The 15,007-nt window shown below is 41.3% G+C and overlaps 1 protein-coding gene across 3 annotated transcripts in view; it reads left to right on the forward strand.

Annotated features, from left to right (window-relative positions):
- The window catches only part of SF1 (splicing factor 1), a 241,936-nt gene extending 227,626 nt beyond the window's left edge, over positions 1-14,310 (forward strand). For all 3 annotated transcript variants that reach the window (XM_040328777.1, XM_040328778.1, XM_040328779.1), the window contains 3 exons: positions 13,222-13,402; positions 13,472-13,639; positions 13,734-14,310. In XM_040328777.1, the coding sequence (XP_040184711.1) occupies positions 13,222-13,402; positions 13,472-13,639; positions 13,734-14,050 (666 nt within the window). In that variant the 3' untranslated portion in view covers positions 14,051-14,310. The remainder of the gene's footprint in view (positions 1-13,221; positions 13,403-13,471; positions 13,640-13,733) is intronic.
- The last annotated feature ends 697 nt before the right edge of the window (positions 14,311-15,007 follow it).

A 15,007-nucleotide genomic window follows, 5' to 3' on the forward strand; every position in this document is an offset into this window, starting at 1 on the left:
CCTAAACTTCTCCCTGCAGTACAGCTGGTTTACTGAGACAGCATCTCAGACGTGGGACGCTTGCATGTTCACCCAGGGAGAGCGTCCTTTCTGATAGGCTGATCCACCCTGTGTCTCCAGCAGTCACATTTATCGGGTCTGTGAAGCTTCCAGACCCGCATAGGAGAGAGCCTAGGATCCCGGACATTGTTACATCAGCCAGGAGAAGGACATTCGATCGATGTTTACATCTGGCTGGGTAATGTACTGAGCTCACCATTTGCACTAATGATATCTTGCTAGACAGCCCACAAACTAAAACCGCAAGCTTTAACCATTTGAAGTCTGAAGAGGGTGCTGGTCTGATGCAGACATTTGGAAAGTTTTTTTTTTTTTTTTTAATATTTTTTTTATTATTGTGTACATTGTGGAAACTTTCCCTTTTTTAACCATATAAAGGACTGGATCTTCTGAAAATTAAAGTTTTAATGTATGTTTTTTTCTTCACAAACCTTAAGTGGATTTATAATTGGTGAACTTTCAGGAGCGCAGAGTTTTCCTTTTTGGTGTATTCCTGATAGAAAGCTAATACCCTAATGTCAAGATTATGCTGCTGTGTCCGTCCATAAACGAAAGAGAAAAGGATTGTACAGTACAGTACAAAAATCCTATTTCCCCCCCCACAATTTGTGTCAAAATATAAAATATTCCATGGACTCGACATGCCTCTCAGCAAATAGCTTGGGGTGTCCACTTTCCAAAATGGGGGTCATTTGGGGGAGATTTTGAACTTTCTTGGCATTTTATGCACAACATTTAGAAGCTTATGTCGCACATTAACCACTCTTCTAACCACTTAAAGACAAAGCACTTTATGAACCTTTATGTTTACATTTTAGATTAAAATTAGATTAAAATGGTAGGTGTTGCACACAGTATATGCGCAGCGATTTTTAAAACGCATTTTTGTTTTTAAACACACTTTTCTCTTATAGTCCATGGACGGACACAGCTCCTTAAGTCTTGACAAGTGGGTTATGTTCCCTGTTTACAGGAGAGGACTAGGCAGAAACATGTTAAATGGTTAAATACATCTTACATTACACAGAGTTGAACAGCCCCGCCCAGGGGGCGGTCCCTCCAGACATAACCCTTTTCACTGCAGCATGTAGCCTCAGTTTCGTTCTGCCTAGCAAAGGAGAAGATGTTTGGCTCCCTTTGGGCCCAGCGCCCTGAGGAGATATTTTTTTTTTTTTTTAATTTTTTCTTGGAGAATCTTCTTTCATCTGTCGGCTGAGACAGGCTGGATAATATAGATCCTTGTAGTCTACTCAGTCTGACCAGCAAGCGTGGGCACACCTTTGCAAAGAGGCTTGGTCTGCCACGCCATACCCCTGGGGTGGCCGGTGAGCTTTGCTCCGAGGTCCACATATGACTGGGCTGTGGTGTTATCTTACTCACAGTGGACCGGGCCGACAGCTACCTCCATTGCGGTTGTAGGTCTGTCATGAATGCGTCAGCGAGTCCTTGCTCGGAGGGCTAAGTACAGTCCCTCCCGCTTAAATGGGTTGGTACGGCTGGGCATTCCTAGGGTTCGGGGATCCTCTTCTCCTCCCTTCCCTGTTCTTTTCCCTCTGCTGCATTGCAAACATTTGCCACTGTGGGGTTTTCTATGTTGTATTTTTCTCTTTTTTACACTTTTAAAAACCGTAGAGGCTTTTGCTGTTTAAATGCGGCTGCATGCTGCAGTGAGGAGGGTTATGTCTGGAGGGACCGCCACCTGGGCGGGGCTGTTTAACTCTGTTAATGTAACATGTATTTAACCATTTAACATGTTTCTGCCTAGTCCTCTCCTGTAAACAGGGAACATAACCCACTTGTCAAGACTTAAGGAGCTGTGTCCATCCATGGACTCGGAGAAAACGATTTTACGGTGAGTACAAAAAATCCTATTTTTTTTTTTTTAAACCTCACTTTTTTATTATAATGCACCAAAACACACTATATTGCCCAAATGTTTGAAATAAAATAAAATATTTATCTTTTAAAAGATAAAATATGGATACCAAACACGACATACTTTAAAATTGTGCACAAACGTGCAGTGGCGACAAACTCTTAAATGTTTTAATTTATATCCATTGTAGAAATAAAAAGCTTTCCATTTATCCTACAGTTTGTACCTTAGTGTCCAGCTTGTATAAAAATAAACCTAATTTCTTCCTAGATGGGTTTTAAGCCGGGTTCACACTGCTCCAACATGGAATTCGGACAACTTCCGACTTGATCTGACAATACCAGGCCTTTTTGGGGTAAACTCCACCCCAAAAAAAAAAGTTGTGGGATCCGCCCCAAGACCATAACAGACCCTTTGGTCCAGTGTGGATTTTAAGGTAAACCCCAATGCCAAAATTAATTAAGAAAAAAGGTGTGACCCCCATGTGGATGGTGGTTGCTTTGGGGCAGGGGGGCTTTAAACCCCCCCACCCCAAAGCACCTTGCCCCCATGTTGATGGGGACAGGGGCCTATTCCCGACAACCCTGGGCAGTGGTTGTGGGGGTCTTTTATCGAAATCTGAACACCCCCCTTTAACAATGGCTCCCAGATCCCGCCTCCCAATGTGAATGAGTAGGGGGGTACATTGTACCCCCCTACTCATTCACCCAAAAAGTGTCAAAAATAAAGTAGCTCTAACGGTTCTTCCTTCTATGGCGATTTCTTCTCCCTCTGCTGCTGATGTTTTCTTCCTCTGGTTTTACCTCAGACTCTTTTCCCTTTGCAGTCTTCTACCTCTGGTTTTTCAGTCTGTTCTCCTGCTGATACCTTCTCTCAATGCTGGCTCCTGCGGTCTGCCATTTCTTATATAGCCATGGGGCATGGCCATCATACCTCAGGCAGTTATGTCACAATGTGCCGGGGTCTCCGGCTGACGTCACCGGATGGCCATGCCCCATGACTGTATAAGAAGAAATGATGCATACCACAAGTCGGATCACTTAAGACGATGACCCAACTTCAATAATATTGAATGGGCTGAAAATTTATATTAAAATAGTGAAAGTGATTCTGCGCAGCGTATCTCACATCGCAGTGACACACAAAATTTAAAACACAAAAAAGTGAAACACGATAAAGATCAAAATATAAAATAGAAATAAAAATAAATAAATGAATACTCAGTGCAATATCAGTGATATAAGAGAGATAATCCCACTCAAATATAAATCCAACTATATAAGTGTGAACCAGAGTCCAAACTGAAAACCAAATCAATGGTCAGTAGAGTGATGTGAAAAAGAACAAGTCCTTAAGTGTAAATAAATTGACAAATAAATTGACAAATAAAGGCTGCCAGATGAAAGGTTAGACGATGCTGAATCCAGTGAATACAATGGCAAGTAGATGATGGAATATATCCTTCACTAGGCTCTCAAGCCTCTTACCTTCAGAAAGATGTAAATCAGCATTAGATCTCTCACACAGTGGCAATCCTCTATGGATGGTTTCCTGTCCGTTCGCCCCTTGAGCTGGCACCACGTCTCTTTTAAAGATCCATATAGTACTCCGCCCAAATAGATAAAAGGAGAGAAAGAGAACAGAGGAGCCTCCGATGGTGAAGTACAGTAAACTAGGGTGTACTTTATTAAAGGAAAAGATCTGTGCTTACAATTTAAAAACAGACGTGCAGCAATTTTAAAATGAGCGGCGTTCACAGCGCCGGCTTACGTCACTCCAGGTGTACGCCAATCCCTACGCGTTACGACACAGGGTCACGTGTCTTCATCTGGGGCATCTGATTGGCGAACATTCTACTGTTTATGTATCTAAGAAAACGGAAACAGTATCGCCGCCATTTTATTGAAGTCCAAGTGTTATATATTATGTGCCTCTCTAGTGGGTCATATTGCATTGGAATGGCATATCTCAATCTGAAGATATATTTCGGCAATACACGTCTCCATGGTAACTGGACGGTATAAAATGGCTAAAATTCAAAATTACATCGTAAGTACCGCTACATGTCGGACGTCCATATATCAATACAAATAAAATTTTTTAATAATGTTTTAAAAATTCTATATTAGAATGTGTATGTGTATCTCCGCAGCGTGAGGGTGAAAAATACCAGGGGGAAATAAAATCACCATCATAAAGGTGTACCCAGTGGGGAAAACCCTCTCAGGCACCTTATATTGCGGGGGATAAATACATTATATGTATACAGGTACATCCAAATAAATATATAATGGTCACAATCATATATAAAGTGGGCCTAAAAAGTGACAGGTTAATACATTCGTCACATACTAAGCGTACTGTAGCGCAATAGTAAAAATATTTAAATATTAAAATACATACAAAATATTAACAAAATGTATATAAATACTAAATACCAAGATATAACCTATATATAAAAATATATATAGAAAAATGTATATATATAAAAGTATATATATACACAAAAAGGTCGCACACCTGGTTTGTCGCATCACATATCAACAATCTATATATTATACCATCATATAAAGGCTAATCACACTGAATTGTGGAAAAGCAAACATACACAGAGCAGCTACATATATAGGCGAACTATAATAGATAGATTAAAAATTACTAAGGAAACAATTGAGATCAAACTCAACGTTCATACCACCCGGTACAAGTGTACGCATGGTATGGATCCATTTGGATTCCTTCTGGCTAATTGTACGTATTTTGTGACTCCCTCTCCATGAGGGATTGTATTTTTCTACCCCCCAAAATTGTAATTGGGTGGGGTCACAATTATGTACTTGATCAAAGTGCCTAGAGACACTATGTCTCGGGAAGCCTTTTATTATGTTCTCCACATGTTCATTGATCCGAACCTTCAGAGCCCTCTTAGTTCTGCCAACATATTGGAGGTTACAACTACATTGTAGCACATATACGACCCCCTCAGTATGACATCCAATAAAGTCTTTAATCACATGGGTTACGCCTGTGTTTGTCGCTACAAACTCAGTACGTTTCTTTTGGAACCTCTGTGATTTCCGACATGCTTTACAGTTCTTGCATGGATAAAAACCCTTTCCTGAAAAGAAGGTATAACCTGGTTTTGGTGGTGGTTCAACTACTGTCTTTACAATCAGGTTTCTCAAAGTTGGTGCTCTCTTATACACTATCCTCGGTTTTTCTGGAAGTAGTTGTCCTAGATCCTTATCTCCCTTCAAGATGTGCCAATGCCTCCCAATCAGTTTGGCCACATCTTTATATTGGGAATTGTAGTCCAGGATAAGAACCGGTGCATTTTGTTGTTGGTATATTTTTGGTTTATCTTGCACTGCTAGGTTTTGCTGCACTGTATACATTTTGTTGAGGTATTGATTATTAAGGATCCATATTAGCGCGGAAGCACTTGCCACTATATTCACTGTTTATTTACTAATTTACTTTTGCTGCCATTATGGATGTTTTTTCATTTGTTGAAAATAGAAAAGTGAACCTTGATGATATTTTTAACCCTCCTAACAAAACACGCAATATGGACCTTGAAAGCTTAGTCAGGAAGCTAGGTCATCACATGGAGAAAAAAGTGAGTCTCTGGTGGGACATTAACACATTTGACCGATATATTAGAGAAAATATTGTTCCCCGTAGACTCCGGTGGGAACTCCCACCCAATGACGGCCTGACAGATAAGGAGTCTATGGATGAGTGGTTTGAATTTTTTAACAATAGAAGTGTGGAAGGTTTAAAGTTTCTGTTGAAACGGAAACAGCGTAAGTTACGCATTATAGACAAGTTGATTGATGAGTTAAAATCTAAGATAGAACCACACAAAGAGTCCGAGGATTTTAAGAAACTTACAACACTACTTAATAAAGATCTTACTGCTAAAGATCAGGAAGTGCAGCAACGAAAAATGAAAGTATCAACGGGATGTTGGTGACTATAAGTCAGACCTTGTCTTTAAATGGCAACAAAAGGTTGAGTTAGCACAACCCAATTCGGCTTATTCTACGCCGGAGAGAGAGGTTAGGATATTAGAACCAACACCTATGTCTAACCGGGTAGAATCAAGATTTGAAGAAAGGGCGGTATACCCTGAAGCGAATAGGTCTTATCAGGAACAGCCTTACCATGCTAGACCGTATTATGAGCAACCTTATAATGGTAATCAGGGACAACGCACCCCGAAAAAAACGGGTAAAAAACCCTTCAAGAAACCATTCAATAATGGACAAAATGGTCAAAACAATCAGAACAATCAAAGGGACTATAGAGCACCACCACAACAATATGATCATCATGGTGGGTACGAGAGAACCCCCATATATACACAGAATAGATTTGAACCTATTAGACATTATCAGGAGCCATATTATGATCAACGACAATATCAGAGTTATTATGACTACAATGGACAAAGGGCTTTTTTAGACAGGGAGAGGAGGGAGAACTCTCCTCGACGGCAACCGGAACCATTCCGCTCACCTCCAAGAAGAACTCAGGGGGACAGGCTAAGTCCCGAACAAAGAGAGGCAATCGAGCGGGAAAGGGAGTCCAAGCGAAAAAGAGAGTAGTTGGCCAAAATGTAGTAAACCTGAGTGGGAAGTCCATTACTGCAGAGGAATTGGCAGTTATGGACAAAGGGTTGAAACATGCTCCGACAAAAAACCTAAATAAATTTGAAACCTATATTGGAATCCAGAAATATGTGAGGAAACTCACAATAAAAAAGTCCATCCTACACAATCCTTTCACATCGCGCAATAGTTTACCAAATGAAATGAATGGATTGTTGCATAGTACTCTGAGAAATAATTCTGTCTACAACCCTCAGATATCCAACAACCAACATATTGAAGTCTTTAAAAGATTAGTTTTACAAGACCTGGAGTCTCTAAAACTAAAGAAAATAAATGACCCAATCCATATAAAGAAGGGAATCAAACTATTGAACGAAAGAAGCGACATTGTTGTCCGCCCAGCCGATAAGGGCGGAGCGGTCGTGATACAATCAAAGGAACAGTATCAGAGTGAACTTAGTAGACAACTGCAAGATGGTAACACATATGATAAACTCCTGGGGAATCCTACTTCAAAATACAAGAAAGAGCTAATATTACTTATAGATTTGGGAAAGAAAAAAGATATCCTAAATAAGAAGGAAGCTAAATTTCTGTTACCTGAAATGTGTAGGATACCAGTTATTTACACTATCCCTAAGATCCACAAATCTCGTGAAAACCCACCTGGCAGGCCCATAGTAAATGGGATAGATTGCCTTACTGCCAGGATGGGACAGTATATTGACTATTTCATCCAACCTGCTGTCCATAAGACACCAGCCTACCTCAAGGACACAAAACACATATTACAGCTCTTGGATACAGTGTCAGTATGTGAAGGTACCACACTAATAGCTACAGCAGATGTCACATCACTGTACACTATTGTACAGCACCACGATGCCTGCTCTGCTACTAAATGGCTTCTACGTAAATTTAGCAGTCTTGTCTGTAAACAGAGGAAGTTTCTCATCAAGTGCCTCGATCTTTGCCTGAAATGTAATTATTTTTGGTACGATCAGAGCTATTACCATCAGGCTATTGGCATTGCCATGGGGGCTAAGTTCGCACCTAGTGTAGCGAATGCCTTCATGGCACTATGGGAAGAATCAGCCATATATGAGAACACTCCAGTCGAGTTGTCCCTCTACAGGAGATATATAGATGATATCATCATCCTGTGGAACGGGAGTAGAGAAGGGTTGGAGAACTTTCTTGAGACACTCAATAATAATGACAAGAACATCTCCCTAGTGTGGAAAATTGATGAGAAGACCATAGACTTCCTAGACCTAAATATAAGTATAGAAAAAGACAAGATAGTCACTAAAACACATTTTAAGAATGTTGATACAAACAGTTATCTTTCGATGGACAGTTGCCATTTTAAACCTTGGCTATTTAATATCCCGAAAGGGCAACTTATTAGAATAAGAAGGAACTGCACGAAAGAGAGTGACTATACAGTACAAGCAGACATGATCGGCATGAGGTTTAAAGAAAAAGGCTATGAAGGATCATGGGTGAAAGACCAAATAGATACTGTCAGAAAGCTAGATAGGAACTTGATGTTGCAAGATAAACCAAAAATATACCAACAACAAAATGCACCGGTTCTTATCCTGGACTACAATTCCCAATATAAAGATGTGGCCAAACTGATTGGGAGGCATTGGCACATCTTGAAGGGAGATAAGGGTCTAGGACAACTACTTCCAGAAAAACCGAGGATAGTGTATAAGAGAGCACCAACTTTGAGAAACCTGATTGTAAAGACAGTAGTTGAACCACCACCAAAACCAGGTTATACCTTCTTTTCAGGAAAGGGTTTTTATCCATGCAAGAACTGTAAAGCATGTCGGAAATCACAGAGGTTCCAAAAGAAACGTACTGAGTTTGTAGCGACAAACACAGGCGTAACCCATGTGATTAAAGACTTTATTGGATGTCATACTGAGGGGGTCGTATATGTGCTACAATGTAGTTGTAACCTCCAATATGTTGGCAGAACTAAGAGGGCTCTGAAGGTTCGGATCAATGAACATGTGGAGAACATAATAAAAGGCTTCCCGAGACATAGTGTCTCTAGGCACTTTGATCAAGTACATAATTGTGACCCCACCCAATTACAATTTTGGGGGGTAGAAAAATACAATCCCTCATGGAGAGGGAGTCACAAAATACGTACAATTAGCCAGAAGGAATCCAAATGGATCCATACCATGCGTACACTTGTACCGGGTGGTATGAACGTTGAGTTTGATCTCAATTGTTTCCTTAGTAATTTTTAATCTATCTATTATAGTTCGCCTATATATGTAGCTGCTCTGTGTATGTTTGCTTTTCCACAATTCAGTGTGATTAGCCTTTATATGATGGTATAATATATAGATTGTTGATATGTGATGCGACAAACCAGGTGTGCGACCTTTTTGTGTATATATATACTTTTATATATATACATTTTTCTATATATATTTTTATATATAGGTTATATCTTGGTATTTAGTATTTATATACATTTTGTTAATATTTTTTATGTATTTTAATATTTAAATATTTTTACTATTGCGCTACAGTACGCTTAGTATGTGACGAATGTATTAACCTGTCACTTTTTAGGCCCACTTTATATATGATTGTGACCATTATATATTTATTTGGATGTACCTGTATACATATAATGTATTTATCCCCCGCAATATAAGGTGCCTGAGAGGGTTTTCCCCACTGGGTACACCTTTATGATGGTGATTTTATTTCCCCCTGGTATTTTTCACCCTCACGCTGCGGAGATACACATACACATTCTAATATAGAATTTTTAAAACATTATTAAAATGTTTTATTTGTATTGATATATGGACGTCCGACATGTAGCGGTACTTACGATGTAATTTTGAATTTTAGCCATTTTATACCGTCCAGTTACCATGGAGACGTGTATTGCCGAAATATATCTTCAGATTGAGATATGCCATTCCAATGCAATATGACCCACTAGAGAGGCACATAATATATAACACTTGGACTTCAATAAAATGGCGGCGATACTGTTTCCGTTTTCTTAGATACATAAACAGTAGAATGTTCGCCAATCAGATGCCCCAGATGAAGACACGTGACCCTGTGTCGTAACGCGTAGGGATTGGCGTACACCTGGAGTGACGTAAGCCGGCGCTGTGAACGCCGCTCATTTTAAAATTGCTGCACGTCTGTTTTTAAATTGTAAGCACAGATCTTTTCCTTTAATAAAGTACACCCTAGTTTACTGTACTTCACCATCGGAGGCTCCTCTGTTCTCTTTCTCTCCTTTTATCTATTTGGGCGGAGTACTATATGGATCTTTAAAAGAGACGTGGTGCCAGCTCAAGGGGCGAACGGACAGGAAACCATCCATAGAGGATTGCCACTGTGTGAGAGATCTAATGCTGATTTACATCTTTCTGAAGGTAAGAGGCTTGAGAGCCTAGTGAAGGATATATTCCATCATCTACTTGCCATTGTATTCACTGGATTCAGCATCGTCTAACCTTTCATCTGGCAGCCTTTATTTGTCAATTTATTTGTCAATTTATTTACACTTAAGGACTTGTTCTTTTTCACATCACTCTACTGACCATTGATTTGGTTTTCAGTTTGGACTCTGGTTCACACTTATATAGTTGGATTTATATTTGAGTGGGATTATCTCTCTTATATCACTGATATTGCACTGAGTATTCATTTATTTATTTTTATTTCTATTTTATATTTTGATCTTTATCGTGTTTCACTTTTTTGTGTTTTAAATTTTGTGTGTCACTGCGATGTGAGATACGTTGCGCAGAATCACTTTCACTATTTTGATTCCTGTTTTTGTGTATGGTAAACACTGCTAGGTTTTGCTGCACTGTATACATTTTGTTGAGGTATTGATTATTAAGGATCCATATTAGCGCGGAAGCACTTGCCACTATATTCACTGAAAATTTATATTGAATGGGCTGAAAATGGACCAAAGTGGTGCAGGGACCTTTTTCAAAGTCAGACTGACTTGTGTTGGACCAGTTAAGACGCTCTTATAGGGAGCCATTGATTTATACGTGCAATGTGACATGCTCCCAAAGTCAGAGCGTATGTCGCACCTGTATGAACCGGGCCGAAGGATGTGAAGACTGTTAAGATACAGTTAGGCGTTCAGCAGCTGACCTCATTAACACACACCTTGCATCTACCCTCCTCCAGGTGATTAATCCAGCCCCTCTGCAGGTGCTCGTTTTTCCAACGCAATCGGTGATCGCCGTTCTCACTAAATACTCTAACATTTTTTTTTTTTCTTTTACCTTTTAATCTTGCATTGAGCATTTGGAGTTGAGTGATCAAATAACAGCCTATATGGATCAGAGCTGTAGTACTGAAAACAGGATAATTATGTCACAGGTCTGTAAAGCTCCCCATACGCTATACAATCTCCTTTAAATCTACACTCAATTATGTAGTTGTCATGAGTGGTATAAAAATCTGGTAGTGGTGTATACGGGGAAAATGTAATTTAAAAAGAAGGGGCTTGGCAAATGATAGAAGTGGTGTCTAAATTATACATAGAATTAAACAGTGTATACAAATCCTTATACTATATACTCCTTATTGCCCTAATTCTCTCGGTGAACAGCCACGACCATTGGTGAGTGAACTCGAAACACTACAAAACAATAATTATATAAATGGTGCGCTTATTCCACAATTAATGTGTATCACTGGTTTTAAAATTTACACTTGCATTAAAAACAATTGGGGGTAATCCACAAAGATCCGGCGTAACGTAAATGTTCCCATTTAAGTTACACTGCCTTAAAATTTCTACCTAAGTGCCCGATCCACAAAGCACTTACCTAGAAATTTTTGGCTGTGTAACTTAAATTCCGCCGGCGCAAGGCGTTCCACTTTTCATGGGGGCGATTCCCATTTAAATTAGGCACACTCCCGTGCCGGCCATACTGCGCATGCTCGTGACGTCATTTTCCCAACGTGCATAGCGCGAAATTACGTTACGCCACGCTTTGTGGATCGCGACGGGTCAAAGTTGCGTCGGGGAAAAAAAAAGATACGGCGGAAAAAAAAAATTCAAAACAAAAAAAAAATCTTGACGCTGGACAGAAGGGTCTGCTTTTACATGGTGTAAACAGTTTACACTTTGTAAAAGCAGCCCTAATTTTGCGGTTGCAAACTAAAACTTACGGAGAAAAAACGAAGCTGAAAAGCTTTGTGGATCTCCGTAAGTGCTAATTTGCATACACGAGGCGGCATTTCGACACGACATGCCCCCAGCAGCGGATGCGGTACTGCATCCTAAGATCCGGCAGTGTAAGTCCCTTACACATGTCGGATCTTCTGCCTAACTGTGGGAAACTGATTCTGTGGATCAGTTCCATAGTTAGAAACAGGGATACGACGGCGTAACAGCAGTTACGCCGGCGTATCCCTTTTGAGGATCTGGCCCAATTATTTCCAGCATAGACAACAGGGTAAAAGCACAGATGATGGCCTCCTCGCCAACTTCCATGTATACGAGACACCGGAACAGATGTCACTGGCCCCACCTGATGCAAAGCAACACCTGTCACGTGACTTCCTCAGGCATAGCTTATTCCTGAGTAAGTCTATAAACAGGTGGTGCAACGTGTAGGGTGGGGCCAGTAATGTCACTTCCAGTGTCTCGCATACTCGGAAGTTGGTGAGGAGGCGATCGCCAAACTGTTATGCTGCACAAGGATATTTTGGTTAACAAACTGAGAAGTTTCCTCAAACGTCACGGGAAAAAACTTGCGCTCCAGCTACTCTAGGTGTGAATGGGGCCTGAAAGTGAAATTGATGTTTACACAAGAACAATGAGGCTCCATTCACATCTGTGTGTTTCAAAATGCATGGCAAACACAACAGTTCCTCGGGAGTGAGCCCACTTAGGTCCCCACATACTTAAAGGGGTGGTTGACCCTAAAAACTACTTTTTTTTTATTACACTGGCCCCCCACATTACAATACGATTAAGGCTATCATTTTTTTTTTTGATGCTGTACATACCTTTGTACAGCATATTCACCCGTGGCTTCCGGCTTGCGAGTCCCGCGGGAGTGGGCGTTCCTAACATGTCTGTGATTGACGTTTTGACCAAAAACGAGCTCCCCCCCCCGTCGCGTAAGCCGCGTCACGGTTGGCGAAAGGAGCCGAACGGCGAGTCGGCGCTATACTGGGCATGCGCATCGCCGTTCGGCTCCTTTTGCCAATCGTGACGCGGCTTACGCAACGGGGGGGGGGAGCTCGTTTTTGGTCAATCAGACATGTTAGGAACGCCCACTCCCGCGGGTCTCGCAAGCCGGAAGCCACTGGTGAATATGCTGTACAAAGGTATGTACAGCATCAAAAAAATAATAATAGCCTTAATCGTATTGTAATGTGGGGGGCCAGTGTAATAAAAAAAAGTAGTTTTTAGGGTGAACCACCCCTTTAAGCTGCTTGCCGGCGCTCAGGGGCCAGGAGTGCCGACTGGGAACTTTACAAGGAGGATCGAGGCTGCTTTGTGCAAAACCACTGCACAGCACAGGTAAGTATAACTGTTTTTTTTTTTTTTTTTTTTTATCTGCTTTTTTAATATCGCTTTTTTTTTTTATTATTATTATTTCTGTTTTCTTTGGTTTCCTAACACAGAACCGTCCTCCCTGGATGACCACCGATAGGCCGTTTCCAGCTTTGCATGGTGCTCCTCACACTTTCCCTGCTCCTATGGGAGGGGCAGGAAATGGCCCACCCATCCAGGCTAATCCCACTGCTCATCATCACTGGATGCAGCCACACCCTGGAGCCCATCATCATGGTCCCCATCACATGGGTAAGTTTATGGATAGTTGAAACCCTTTATATTTGATTATCGGAATTACACTCATTTTCCTAATTGCAGGCCTCTTGCATTCTCACCCCATGGGTCTTATGCCACCACCTCCACCTCCACCTCCTACTGGGCCAGCACCTCCCCCACCACCACCAACAGCCCCCACTTTGCCACCTTGGCAACAACAAGCAACAGCTGCTCCTCCACAGCCAACAGCACCCCTTCCCTGGCAGCAAAGTGAGTATGAACTATTCAGTTTGCTTCTTAAAGCCTCTTCGCTGCATGTGTAACTTTGATCACCCAACAACTTTGTTGTTTTTTTTTGTTTCAGCTTCACAAACCACGTCTGCCTCCCTTCCTCCTTGGCAACAGCAGGGAGGAGCCACTGCATCAACGGGCACAAGCATCCAGACAAGTTCTTCCTTGGTGCCGCCTCCTCCAGGTGTTCAGCCTCCACTTCCACCTAGTGCTCCACCTCCTCCACCTCCCCCACCTCCAGGAACATCAGGCCTACTGTATGCTCCACCACCTCCTCCCCCACCTCCAATAGATCCTTCTAACTTTGTAACAATGATGGGTATGGGTGTTCCAGGTTTACCTCCATTTTCTATGCCCCCTGCTCCTCCGCCACCACCTCCCCAAAACTAAGGTTGATACTTGTTAAGTTCTTTACCTTCCCCTTTTTTTTCTATCTTCATAACCTGTCTATTCCACAGAGAATAGGATTCTTCTCCAAAAATTTATAAAATTGCCCTTTAGTTTACTACAAGGGATTTTTTTTTTTTTTTTGTCTTTTATCACTTGTTTAAGTGGACTTATAAATCACATGCTTAGCTGACATTTGGGACTTGGGCATCTTTTAAAGATCTAGGTTTATTTTTCTGAACTATTAAAATGGAATCCTTGTGTTTTGGTCTCATGAAATTATATTGGAACCACAAGTCGCTAATCTAGTGTCGATTAAGTTTTGACTTTGGATGTTAGCACAACTTCTAGAAAGGCACTCTATTTTTACTTGCCAGTGGAATTTCCTGTGTGTCACCTTGTGTTCGAAATCTCTGTGGCAACCCTTGAATGATTTGTATTGGCCATACACTATGGGACACAGGCTCTCTAATCATGACTGGGTTTTATGCAGCTACCCTCTAGCACGCCTAGTGCAGGTGCACAGCATGGGTGCTTCTTAGGTTGCTGCGGCAGTGAGACCTGCCTATTTCTCTTTCTGAGTGCAACTTTGGACTGACGGCCTCATGTCCTTTTTCTGGTAGCACAGTTTTAGTGCTTAACGACACAGCATGAGATTAGTGGCCGGCAAGTGCTTGGCATCAAGGCACTCTCTTCCCTTTCCACAACAGTATAGGGCATGAGTACCCCTATTGGGATATTTCACAAGTATGATCCCATACAATGAAAATATGGACTTTCTAGCGCTAGTGGGGTTGGTAGTTTACCCCAGGGTCCTAGTAACCTTACTGTAGCAGAGTTTTATTCAAGCGTAATGATACTATAGCCACTTGCTATGAGGGACACTTGACAAGGGAGGAAGAGCCAGGAGTGCTGACCTGAACCCGACAACAGGAGGATCGGCACTGTTCCATGCAAAAC

Source organism: Rana temporaria, chromosome 11 (assembly GCF_905171775.1).
Source record: "Rana temporaria chromosome 11, aRanTem1.1, whole genome shotgun sequence".
NCBI lineage: Eukaryota > Metazoa > Chordata > Amphibia > Anura > Ranidae > Rana > Rana temporaria.